Source organism: Neomonachus schauinslandi, chromosome 5 (assembly GCF_002201575.2).
Source record: "Neomonachus schauinslandi chromosome 5, ASM220157v2, whole genome shotgun sequence".
Lineage (NCBI taxonomy): Eukaryota > Metazoa > Chordata > Mammalia > Carnivora > Phocidae > Neomonachus > Neomonachus schauinslandi.
In genome coordinates this window covers 114,022,893-114,037,019 of record NC_058407.1, presented here as the reverse complement: position 1 = coordinate 114,037,019, position 14,127 = coordinate 114,022,893, and the positions used below count along the sequence as shown (strand labels likewise).

The window sequence follows — 14,127 nt, the reverse complement described above, 5'->3', positions numbered from 1 at the left end:
AGCTTTGGAGTCAAAGGAATGCTGGCCTCATAAAATAATTACAAATGTGTTCTTTCCTCTTCTATTTTTAGAAGAGTTTGAGAAGAATTGGTGTTAATTCTTCTTTAAGTATTTGGTAGAATTCACTGGTGAAGCCGTCTGGTCCTGATCTTTTTTTTTTTTTTACCGAAAAGCTTTCAATTACTGGTTCAATCTCTTTGCTTATTACGGGTCTTTGGAGATATCCTACTTCTTCTTGAGTCAGTGTAGGCAATTTGTGTTTTTCAATTTTCTAGGAATTAGTCCATTCCATTTAGGCTATCTAATTTTTTTGGTATACAGCTGTTCATAGTATTCTGTTATAATCCTTTTCATTCTGTAAAGTTGCTAGTAATGTCTTCCCTTGCATTCCTGATTCTAGTAATACGAATTTTCCCCCCTTTTCCTTGTCAGAGTAACTAAAAGTTTGTCAATTTTGTTTATCCTTTTAAAGAACCAACTGTGGTTTGCTTATTGTCTCTATTGTTTTTCTATTACTCATTTCACCTTATTGCACTCTAATATTTATTATTTCCTTCCCTCAGCTTTCTTTGGATGTAGTTTGCTTTTTATTTTCTAATTTCTTACAATGGAAGGTTATTGATTTGATATATTTCTTCTCTTTTGAATACAGGCGTTAGCAGTTATAAATTTCCCTCTAAACATCGCATTTGGTATAAGCTTTGGTATAAAGCTTTGGTATGTTGTTTTCATTTTGATTTATTTCAGATTATTTTCTAATTTCTTATGTGATTTCTTGTTTAACTGATTGGTTGTTTAAGAATGTGCCATTTAATTTCCACATATTTGTTAATTTTTTAGATTTCCTTCTGTTACTGATTTCTAATGTCAATCCACTGTGGTCAGAGAAGATACTTTGTATGATTTTAATCTTTTTCAATTTATTATGACTTGTTTTGTGGCCTGATTTGTATCTATCCTGGAGAATGTTCTCTCTGCACTTGAGAAAAATGTGTAATCTGCTGTTGTTGGGTGGAGTGTTCCATATATGTCTATTAGATCTAGGTGATTCATGATGTTGTTGAAACCCTTGATTTTCTTATTGTCTGTCTAGATAGTCTATCCATTATTGAAGTCAGGGTATTGAAGTCTCCAACTATTATTGTAGAACTAACTCTGTTTCTCTCTTCAATTCTGTTAGTATTTGCTTCATGCAGTTTGAGGTTCTGATGTTTGGTGCATATGTATTTACAAATATTAATACTTTGATGGATTGACAATTTTATAATTATGTCTTTCTTTGCCTCTTTTAACAAATTTTGTCTTAAAGTATTTTTTATCTGATATTAACATAGGAATCCTAGCTCTCTTTTGGTCACTATTTGCATGGGATATCTTTTTCCATCGTTTCAGTTTAATCTATTTGTTTCTTTGGGTTTAAACTGAATCTCTTGTAGACAACATACAGTTGGATCTAGTTAAAAATCTATTCTGCCATCTCTACCTTTTAGTTGGAGAATTTAACCAGTTTACATTTAATGTAATTACTCATAAGGAAGGACATACTTCTATCATTCTGGTACTTGTTTTTATATATCTTTTTTATTTTTATTCCTCAGCTTCTCCATTACTGCCTGCTCTTATGATAAATCAATGTTTTCTAATCCCCCATTTTTATTCCATTTTCATTTTTTACTATATATGGTTATTTTTTTAATGGTTGCCCTTGGGATTAACAATTAACATTCTAAATATATAATAAACTAGTTTAAAGTAATACCAGTGTAGTTTCAGTAATACAAAAACTTTGCCATATATCACTCTGCCCTCCCTTTTACACTGTTAGTGTCACAAATTATAATCTTTCAACATTATGTGCCCAACAACATAGATTTATACTTATTACTTTATACAGTTGTCTTTTATATAAGAAAAAAAAGAAGAGTTACAAACCAAAAATACATTAATACTGACTTTTATATTTATTTCTATGGTTACCTTTACCAGTGTTCTTCATTATTTCGTGTGCATTTCAGATACTGTCTAGTGTCTTTCATTTCAGCCTGAAGGACTTCCTTTAGTATTTCTTGTAGATCTATTAGTGATGAACTCTCTCAATTTTATTTATCTGGAATATCTTAATTTTTCCTTCATTTTTGAAAGACAGTATTGCCAGATATAGAATTTTTGTTGACATTTTTTTTTCATTTAGCATTTTGAATATGTTATCCCACTGCCCTCTGACTTCCATAGCTTCTGATAAGAGAATAGACCTTAATCTTACTAAGAATCCCTTGTATATAGTGGGTACTTTTCTCAGGGTGCTTTCAAGATTTTCTCTTTGTCTTAGCTTTCAACACTTTGATTATAATGTGTTTTAATGTGAGTCTCTTTGAGTTTATCTTACTTTGATTACTTGAGCCTCTTGAATATGTAGATTTAAGTCTGTTGTGAAATATGGGAAGTTTCAGTCATTTTTTTCTTCAGATGTTCCTTCTGGCTTTTTTCTCTCCTGTCTTTCTGGAGCTCCCATTTTGCAAATCTTGATATTCTTAATAGTGTACCACAGGTCTCTTAGGCTCTGTTCATTATTTTTCATTTTATTTTCATTTCTGCTTCTCAACTGTATAATCTTAATTGACCTATATTCAAATTTACTGACTCTTCTACATGGTCAAATCTGCAGTTAAATCCTTTCAGTGAATTTTCCATTTCAGTTATTATACTTTTCAACTCCAGAATTTCTATTTGATTCCTTTGTATAATTTCTATCTATTCATTGATATTCTTTATTTGGTGAAACATCATTCTTTCTTTAGTTTTTTGTGCATGGTTTTCTTTAGCTTTTTGACCATATTTAATATAGTTAAAGTCTTTGTCTAATACGTACAATGCCTGGGCTTCCTCAGAGACAGTTTCCATTAATTTCTTTCTTTTTTTTTTTTTTTATATGGGCCACACTTGTTTCTTTGCATGTTTCATTTTTTTTTTTTTTGAAAACTGGACATTTTGAATATTATAATGTGGCGAATCTGGAATCAGATTCTTCATCCTCCCCAGCATTTATTGTTGTTCCTCGGAGTAGTTGCTGCTGTTTATTTGCTTACTGGCTTTTCTGAACTAATTCTGTAATATCCATATCCTTTGTTATATATAGCCACTGAAGTCTCTGTTCTGTTAACTTAGTGATGAGCTAGTGATTTAACAGAGATTTCCTTAAAGCCTTGAACAAATAAAACCTTTTTAAAATTTCTTATTTTTTGTACATGGACTTTCTGTGTGTATGTGCATGTTGGGACATGCCTTCAGCACTCAGTCAAACACTTTACAACTTTGCCTTAAACTTTAGTTCCTGCTTGTGCAGTGTCTCAGGTCAGCAAGATATGAAAGTTTAAGGCCTTCTTAGGTCTTTTATGAGTATTTTTCAGCTTTCCAGATGCCTGGGAATATATGGAAGCTTTTCAAAGCCCTTTTTGCCCAGAAGATCTCATTCCCCAGCCTTTCTTCCTTTTTGTTTAGTCTGTTGTTTGTCCTAACCATTATCCCTTGTTCCAGGTAGCATCAACCAATCCATTTACCTTTAAATATTTTAGTCAGATGACCCCCGGGTAGCTACCTCGCCTTGGGAGGGTTCCCAGTTTGGTGAAATAAGGCAAGCCCTTTGACCTGCAAGTCAAAACTACAATAAGATATCACCTCACACCTGCCAGAATGGCTAAAATCAAAAACACAAGAGATAACAAATGTTGGCGAGGATGTGGAGAAAAAGAAACCATCATGCACTATTGGTGGGAATGCTAACTGGTACAGCTACTGTGGAAAACAGTATGGAGATTCCTCAAAAAGTTAAAAAGAGAATTACCCTATGATCTAGTAATCACACTATTGGGTACTTACCCAAAAAAATACAAAAACAGTAATTCAGAGGGATACATGAACCCCTATGGGGGTTTCCAATTATGGAAGCAACCCAAGTGTCCTTCTGGACACAGAAGCAACCTTCTGTATCCATTCATCTATTATCTATTGATAATAGATGAATGGATACAGAAGATGTACACACACACACACACACACACACACACACAATGGAATATTATTCAGCCATAAAAAGAATAAAATCTTACCATTTGCAATGACATGGGTGGAGCTAGAGAGTATAATGCTAAGCAAAATAAGTCAATCAGAGACACAAATACCATATGATTTCACTCATATGTAGAATTTAAGAAATAAAATAAATGAGCAAAGGAAAAAAAGAGAGAGAGAGACAAACCAAGAAACAGACTCAACTCTAAAAAACAAACTGATGGAGAGGAGGAGAGTGGGAGGATGGGTGAAATGGGTGATGGGATTAAAGAGTACACCTGTCATGATGAGCACTGAGTAATGTATAGACTTGTTGAATCACTGTATTGTACACCTGAAACTAATATAACACTTCATGTTAACTATACTGGAATTAAAAAAAGAAAAAGGCGGGCCCTTTGAACTAGTCTTCTAGGGAGCTGCCAGAAAGGTCAAAATGAGCAACCACAATTTTTTAAGAATAAGGTCCATTGTGTTTGCCTAGTACTAGTTACCTGTCCTGAGAATGCAGGATGTTGTCTTCAAGTTCACCACTGAGCTGGGGAATGGGAACTAGGACACCGGGTAGAACAGTATGTTAAAATGTCACAAAACTCTTTTACTCAGATTCAACTGTTTTTCTCTTAGTTAAGCATCCCCCTGGTTGCTATAAGCTTTTGATTCTTTTTCAGGGTTCCAAAAAAGTTGATTCTAATAGTTTTTGCCACTTTATTCATTGCTTTTATGGATGGATGGACTTATGGGATTCTTTATTCCACTATTTTTGCGATACCATTTCCCAAAACCATTATATTTTAATTGCCTATTCATTTATGTTTACTAGATTATAATGAGCCTGAGAGCAGGTAGATACTGCATTTGCATTTCTAATAAGTTTACAGATGATGTTGATGATAATGGTTTGGGAACCACTGGCCTAGAGCAAGCAACATCTAAACTGAGCCATGAAAGAATAGGTAGGAATTAGCTAAATTAGGTGTTGGTATTGTTGTGGGGGGAGGAGCAGTGAGGAAAGCTGAGGGCAAAGGTTCAGACAGAAGACACCTGCATATAGTCCACAGGGACCTGCAGGTCTGTAGGAAAGGGAGAGTGATGAGATGAGGCTGCCAGGGCAAGGGAGAACCAATATTCAAAGCCATTTAAAGGCCTTTTACCATACTAAGGAGCTAGGATTTGGGGGGAGAGCCACTGAAGGAATATAAACAGGGAGCAACATGATCAGAAGTGATCAAGTGGCTTCAGTGTAGGGTGTGGATTGAAGGTGGGCAAGACCAATAAGTAGACTAATTAGGAAGCTACTGTAAGAACAGGTTGATGACCAAGAGCTATATAGTGGCAGTGAAGATGGAGAAAAAGAAAGATTTGAAAGATATTGAAGATGCAGAAATTAAATTCCTGAACCCTCATTTCATGTCTGGAATGTAGGTGAGGGAGAAAAATTAAAGTTTATTCCTAGGTTCTTGCTTTAATCAGTTAAGTGGTACTAGTCACTGAGAGAGGTAACACAGGAGCAAAGAAGGCCGGAGGAGCAAGGAATGGAGAGAGGGATGATTTATATTGGGGACCTGCTGATGTCCAGTAGGTCACTGAGTAGAGAGATTTTGAGCTCAGGAGAGAGATCTAAACTAAGACCCAGATTTGGGACTTGCCAGTCCGTAGATCACTGAAACAAGGGAGTAGATGGAATTCCCTGGATACAATATGTGGAGCAAGAAATAGATCTAGATGGCTACACTTAGGAGATCCTTGAGAAACACTACCACTTAAGGGGAAACCTGGGGAAGAGAAATCTGCATTAGAGACTACAAAGTTGCTGACAGAGGAACAGGAAGAAAATCAAGAGGACATGACAGAATGGAAGCCAAGTGCATTAGCCATGCTGAAAGGTGGAGATCAAGTAAAACTAGGCATAACAGTATCAATTAGATATTTGAAGAAAGTAATTGATAACCTAAGTACAAATCCTGACAGTGGAGTTTCACGAGTTCAAACCAGAAATGCATGGGAGGTGAAAAGTAGAGGTAGGTAATATAGTGACAGCCAATTCATGGGTTGCCCTTTTCATTGTTTCAACATGATTGCTATGAATTTATCTACTATTAATAATGAAAACTGAATATATTCTTTAAATATGCCTTTTTATATTAAATTCTGGATATTTCTTGCAATCTTCTTGTATATATTACTGCTTTCCTTCAGAAATAGTGAGACCTTCTGAACAGATGGGTAGCCTGAAGATATTTCTATGAAAAAAATAGTAGAAAAAGAAATCTAAGAAGTTTAATGATTGTATTTTTCCTACAGCTGTATTTCATATAAATGCACATCTAATGATTTCCCTTTTAGAAGTTGGTTTCTAGGGAATGAACATATAAACTAACAAGAGCTTGTCTTTTAAAGATATGGCAGAATTTTCTCATTTTATTTTAAGGCAATGCTAGAAAAATGCATCTTATTCCATTATACCAAAACCAATATCCTGAAATGCTTAGATTGAAGTACAGAGTTGTGTTAGTGTGTTTCCCAGGATTCAAAAAACAGTTAAAATCAATAACAGGAGACTCGTGAGGGCTTTTGCTTTGGTTTTTCCTCTCTGGAAGTGAGATTATGGATCTGTGACAATCTTGAATTCTCAAACTATATAATAAATACCCAGAGGGTCACCTGGAGAACATGAAAATTTCTGATAATTTAGAATTGGGATTTATTGACTAAAAGATTACCAAACTAGGATCATACAGATTTCCTCTGCAAAATGCAACTTATATTTCCTGCTCTGTACTTTGTTATGTGATTTCCTTCAGCCAGACTATCTCCTTATATCTTCTTCACTTTCCTCCATTTCTATTGGTATCCATCAAAGTCCAGATTCAATACCACCTATTCTATTATGTTACTAGACTTACTAGGTACATACAACATAGAATATATGCTGTTTTATATGGAAGTTATTTGCACACTTATTTCTAGTTAAATCATAAGCTTCTAGAGCTATATCTTATTCCCCCATGTTGCCTAGCATGATACCCAGCATATGATTGTCACTATATAAATATTCATTTATTATACTTATATGCCAGGTATTAAAATTGTGTCTAGAATTAAAAGAATTCTCTTTTTTTCTGCCTAGCCAAAAAATAGAAGACCATAAAAAGGGGCGAAATTTCCTCTTTTGAGTTCCTAGTCATTCAAAATTTAGAATTCATCCAGGTGTAAGCAGAAACAATTATGTGTACCTAGTGGCTGCAAGTTTCTCCTGCAGAAAATAAGATTGGCACAAGCAAAAACATTCATTTGTTTTAAAATTTCTCTTATTTCTAAGGGTTCTCTGAATATTTTGATCTGCTAATTACGATAGAAGGCTTCTTATAGGATTAGTCATTGGTCTATAAGTTGATAAGCTTGTTTAAAGCAGAAAGGCATTAAAGAAGAGTGTTAGAGGCTATAATTTAAAACATACATATAATCATTTACCAATATTTTTTAAAGGTTTATTTATTTTAGAGGGAGGGAGAGAAAGAGAGAGATAGCATGAGGTGGGGAGGGGCAGAAGGAGAGGGAGATAAATCCTCAAGCAGACTCTGTGATGAGTCTCCATGGAGCCCCATGGACCCTGAGATCATAACATGAGCCAAAATCAGGAGTCAACGCTTAACCAACTGAGCCAACCAGGTGCCCCTCATTTACCAATATTTTTGAGAAAAGGCCCGTTCTTTGACTATGTATCTGGTATTTGGAGTGTACTCTTCTTTTTCTAACATAAATTACTGTAATGCATTATCTACTGTTCACAATGTTGGTTCTTAAATAAGAGTGTAATTCTAAAGATGTTTGAAGTAACCTGAGTATAGACTCTTTCTAGATTTTTATGTTTATTGACCACCCCAGGCTTATTTAATGACTCACCTACATGGAGTCTTTCCAAAGCATTCAAGATAGATTTTATACAAGTAAGTCTCCTTTTGTTTCACAGTCATGTGTAATTATTTTATTTATAATTTAGTTAAATTGTGTAAGATGATAACAATGGGCACAATCTGGGGACAAATACAACTGATTCTTAACAAGTAGCAATTCAGCTGGTTGGAGCAGAGGTGTTTGAGGCATACGAGACAGAGGTGCAAGTTAGCTGCTAGTGCTGGCATTTAGCATGACATGGGCAGTACTACCGTGTTTTACATAGAATGGAGAATAATCATTACTCTGGTGAACTACTTAAATGGAGAGCAAAGAGATCTTCTACTATACTCCTATATTATACTAATATCTTTCTGACATTGTTCTCCACAGAAAAGTTTAGGGGTATGTATTTTATTCAGAATTAAATATCTTCATCCTGTGTGTTAGCTGAAGGACAATGGAGTTAAAGGTAAGGGGAGGGGCGCCTGGGTGGCTCAGTCGTTAAGTGTCTGCCTTCGGCTCAGGTCATGGTCCCAGGGTCCTGGGATCGAGTCCCGCATCGGGCTCCCTGCTCAGCCGGGAGCCTGCTTCTCCCTCTCCCACTCCCCTTGCTTGTGTCCCTCTCTCGCTGTGTCTCTCTCTGTCAAATAAATAAATAAAATCTTTAAAAAAACAAAAAACAAAACTCAGGTTTAAAAAAAAAGGTATAGGGGAAAGAAGGATAAATAAAATTTGCTAAAAAATAACTTTCTTTGCTCGATGTGTTGATTCAGGAAGAGCTACCAAAGGCCTATAGAGAGAGAAAAAATAGTATAATACCATCTAGGCTATTTCAAGTGTATATGTTTCATTTCTGGACTTATAATGATTTTTATGAAGAATTCATAGGAATACTTCATAAAAAATTTTTGAAAGAATGAGACGGAGGAGGGAATAGAAAAGTTGGGAAAATAAATTTATTTTTGCCTTTTGGAAATTGATTATGGATAGTATCATGAGCCACTCACTTTTGTGACATAAAATATCAGAATGAGAGTGGGGAGTTAAATCAGCTAAGAATATTCTGGAGATAAAATTATAGAAAAGGGTAGGAGGAAGGACCTCTGTAGTAAGGTTGGATTTTGTCTTCACACAATAACTAAGATGGAACAGTTCTTAGATATCACTTAATCTGGCTATTCATTCGAATTACACACACAGAAAAAAAAATTTTTAAATCAATTTCTTATAGGTCATCCCAATCCTCTTTCTTAATATGGAGATCTTAATTCAGTTACTCTAGTATTTAAATATCTCTCTCATTGTTTTCATATTTATTTCATTATTATTTTTGGTAATGTGATAATTACAAAGGGAGGACATTTAGAATAATTTTCAGAAAATACCTTTCATATCATTTTACTGTAAAAAATAACTGGTTCAAGGAAGTTTTTGACTTAGTATAATATTGTGAAATCCAACTACTCATTTTCAGGACTATTTTTGATCCCTCAGAAACCCTGTTTGAGCCAGCTTGCCTGTGGATCTTTTTTTTTTTTTTTTTAAGATCTTAAGCACATTCCTTAAAATATTAAGACACACTCAAAAGAATTCCATCCTATACAAATCTATTGACTCACTGGCTAGATGTAGGATATTTGTTTTGCTATTGGAAGATAAAAACTAGAATGAAATTAAGTGAAAATATAAGCAGTACTGTTTCTGGGTTTTTTCCATGTTAAAATTCTGCTTAAGTAGGTTTTTGGTGGGTTTGAATTTCACCTAGAAAAGTAAAATATTATGGAGTTTTTCTGAGTGTTAAGTTTGCCTTCACATTTTGATGTTTTGCTTTTCCAGGGTTTTGAAGGTGTTTCTTTCACGAACAGCCCAGCGGATTCCATATATGACTGGTGGACGGGTCATGAGGATGCTTGCAGTAATACTTCTGGTAGTATTCTGGTTTCTTGTTGGCTGGACTTCATCTGTTTGCCAGAATTTGGAGAGGCAGATTTCACTTATTGGCCAAGGGCAAACATCTGATCACCTCATCTTCAATATGTGCCTCACTGAGCGCTGGGATTACATGACAGCAGTCGGTATGTGGTCACTTGGTTTGTGCGGATGGCTTGTCCTTTCTCCAGTGGCATTAAAACAGACTTCTTTAGAAGCCTTACCACACCCTTTCACAAAACTGAAAGGGATTTCACCTAATGTGGTTTGGGTAAAACAATGTTATGAAAAGGACAGTAATGACATGTGGAATGCAGACTTTTTCTGAGTTTCCATTCTTTTTCAAAGGTATGTAGCTTTGTAGCTTTGTTGAGAAAATGTAATCAAGTAAATCAGGAAGGAGAAATGCAGCAAATAAGAGCAACTTCTTCATACAAAAAGACTCTGTTTTGCATCTTATCAGTGTGTTCCCATTTGATTAACAATAGCTATTCTCTTGATTTATTTCTTTAGTTGGGAGAAAAAAAGGAAACATGCTGGTATTTTTTATATAGTTTTGGTCCTGTGATATTTCAGACTTGGGATCCAGGGCACTCTTTGTGTAGAGATTTTCCCTGCAAACTTTTTAACTAATCTATCATTCTTCTAAAGATAATTTATTAGGAATTCTCTGGAGGTCCAGTATTACACAAAAATGAAGCCATGCTCCTTGGGATTAGTTAGAGAGAGTTCTGTGACTGAGAAACTGGAAAACTTGGGGGAATCACATGACAACTTAGGCCAGAAGACAGGTTTTTCTAATACCCTGGTTTTGTGCAAAATGAGGAAGAGAAATCAATAGGAATTTTTCTGTTGTTAACATTAGGCTATTTTAAGCCAGGCCTCTAAAGATACAAAAAATAATGAAAACAAATTTTTATTATTTTGTTGTCATTCCCTGCAGTTAACCACAGAACAAATCTTATTTTTTACTTGGCAGATGTCAAAAATAAACACATGAGTCTAATTCCTATTTTCTGTCTCCCCTATATTTGGCATTTGTTAGTTGAATATTCACATTTAGTGTTTTGCTAGAAGTTAATAAAAGGTGTATTTAGTGTATAATTCAAATGTAATATTTTTCTGGGCGAGATATTTTAGGAATTTTATTGGCCTCATATCTGTAATAATAAAGCAAAGTGGGTATGTAAAAGGAATGATTATAATGATTATATGTAAAGCCAACCGTCATTATTTTGATCAATATCAAAGAAGATATCAAAAATATCAGTAGATATAAATATCAGAAGATAAAACATAGAACTAATCTGATTCTGACTTTAGTGTAGATATGAAAAGTAAATAAATTGTATAGATACAAAATTTCTACTCAGTAGAAACCTCTAACGTTATTTTACATTGTTCAATCCAAATTAACCAAACTAGGAAAAATCACTTTCCCATATTACTGTGAAGAAAAGCCCACTATATTTATTTTCTGTTTTATAATACTCAAAATATATGATGAAGCATCATTGGGTAAGGAATAAACAAGCAGAAAGCATGGCCTATTTACCTAGCATTTTTTTTTATTTTGTACACCTTGGTTTTGAGATATATTTAAGGCCTTTTAAAAATTTCTTTTACACTCTGAAGGAAACCACATTCATGATCCTGATCTCTATGTAGAAATAAATAGGAATGTATAGCTGACAGTAACCTGCAATTTATTTTATATAAACTTTCTTTATATATAAGTGAAACTTTCATATAATAAACAAGACCCACTGAGTATCATTTCTCTAGTACTGTGTTGAACACTTTGCAGGAGACATAAAATGTATAAAATTTTTGTTCCTCTCATCAAGGAGCTTACTACTGGTTTATATAAATGGGAATTGTTAAAAATTATTAAAAAACAAAATTATGTAGTAAAGACTCTTGGTACAATAGTAGTTCAATAAAGGAAGACAACACTTTGGACCAGAATCCAGGAATCCTTAAAGAGAAGTTCTCTGAGCCATGGGTAACACTTAGGTTATTGTAAAGTGGTACAGAGAACATTCTCTTTAATAGGAATAGTGGTGGAAGTCGATGGAAATTATATGAAACGTGAAGGAAATGCCCAACTTTAAAAGAAGATTATGTTGGACTACATTGTGATTAAGTCTGGATAGTTAAGTTTATTGAATCTTGAAAACCTGTTATAGGAATTTGGAGAACTAGGAATGTGATGTGATGAATCAGTAAGGTCAATCTAGTAGGATCAATCTAGATTGCCTTTAGGAGGTGTGTGTGTGTGTGTGTATGTGTGTGTGTGTGTGTGGTGTGTGTGTGTATCTTTACGGTATATGTATATATATGTATGGTATATATATGTATATCTATAGTATATATGTGTATGTGTGTATCTCTATCTATCTCTCTATATATATGCACCAAATTCATAGGTTTGGGAAGAAGAATCATTAGAATGGAGAAAGAGCAGTGGTTCTCAAAAGTGTGGTCTCGGAACCAGCGACAGCAGCAACACCTGGGAACCTGTGAGAAATGCACATTCTTGGGCCTATCTACAGACTTCCTTGGTCAGACACTGGGATAGTGGGGCCCAGCAGTCTGTGTTTAACAAGCCCTCTAGGTAATTCTGATGCTATTCTAAAGTGTAGAACTACTGACTCAGAGGAAGTAAATCAGATGAACTTACTAGAACATACATCACTTAACTGTGCTCTGGGCACTCCATAATACTCTGTTTCCCTGATCAATCACTAGAACATTCTTCAAAATGATTATTTCAAGTCTTGTAGCATATCCCCTCTTGACACCTCCCAACTATCCATGTTCCTCTTTTCTCTTAAAAAAGCAAGGTAGCAGTCAGACATCAGTTGTCTTCCAATTCTTGTCTACATATCTACAAATCTTCCTATATTCCTACCCATTCTTATTCACCCCCCCATTACCTAAACTCCTGTGCCACACTCATCCAACTTTAAACCCCTATGTCCAGACCTGTCTCACTTTATATGACTGTCTTATCATCTGAAATGCCCCTACCTCCCAAATCTCTCATTGAAGAATTCTATTCTGACCACAACTTTCTCTCTTAGGTTATTTGTTTAAGTACCCCATCTGCAATAGCTCTTTAGATTCATGGGCTATTTTTATTGTACTTTACTGCCACTACATTCTGCTTTCCTCCAGAGAGACAGCTTACCAGGTAGCAGGTTTTTCCACTAGCAAAGATGAAACTATGAGAAAAGTAAGCATTCTTAATACAGTAATTCTGGATCATACCAGAAAAGGGGTGCACAGAGAGCAAGGAGGACCCTGAGCTCACCTTCCTGAGGAGCCTCAGGTAGGTAGTACAAGAGAGAATAGCTTGTGGTCCATAACTTGAGAGGGCTACAGGGAATGCAGTTCCTTGGACAATAAGCAGGTCTCAGTTAATGTAAGAAGAGAGAGAAGCTAAGAGGAGAGCTTGATTATTATGATGGGAAGATCTAGGTCATGGCTTTAGGAGTGAGATAAAATTAGCAAAACTTGAGAGGCAGGCATTAAACTAATACTCCCACAGGTGTTAAATGATAACATTAGGGTCTCAGAAAATAAAAGACTAGTGATAAGTTGCAGAGACAAAGAGGTGAGAGGAAGTGAAATGGTGGTGGTGGTGGTTTTGTTATCTCCAGGCACTGTTTCCATCCTATAAACTCCTGGAACACCTTCATTTCAATAATACCCTTTTTCCTGCAGTGACACCTTTCTCTGAAGAAAAGTTGAGACACATGGTTTAAAAACAGGAACAAATATTTGAAATTAGGACTGTCTTAAAAAATCAGAGACATGTGGTTGCTGTGATTTTTTTTCACACTACCCTACAGCAATTCCATTTATTTATCTTTTGTGTATCTTTCATTTTTCTTTCTAGTGCATGTAGCACTAGATATTCTGTATTTAACCTCTCTTAATTTAATGTTTTCTAATGTGTGGTAGATGCTTCTTTTCAGTTCTCTTTATATATTTCTGTAAGTAGCATGTTTGCCCTCAGATTTTTTTATACTCAGACTGTTATTCAAGAATAAATTCTTGTATCTTCAGTGAGCCAAGAATAAACCTGTACCAAAAGCTAAATTATTCCATTTCCTAAATGGAAATGCTTCTACATAGGGGACAGGCTGCAGAGAAGCAATAGATAGGTTTTACCTTGAGGTGCAAAACTTTGTCAGGAAGCTCTGTACACTTACATTAGTGTCA

At 35.0% G+C, this 14,127-nt stretch overlaps 1 protein-coding gene across 1 annotated transcript in view; it reads left to right on the top strand.

The window, feature by feature from the left end:
• GPR158 (G protein-coupled receptor 158) overlaps positions 1-14,127 on the top strand; it is a 452,410-nt gene that overhangs the window by 414,855 nt on the left and 23,428 nt on the right. The window contains 1 exon segment of the mRNA XM_021687154.1: positions 9,805-10,043. Within this exon segment, the coding sequence (XP_021542829.1) occupies positions 9,805-10,043 (239 nt within the window).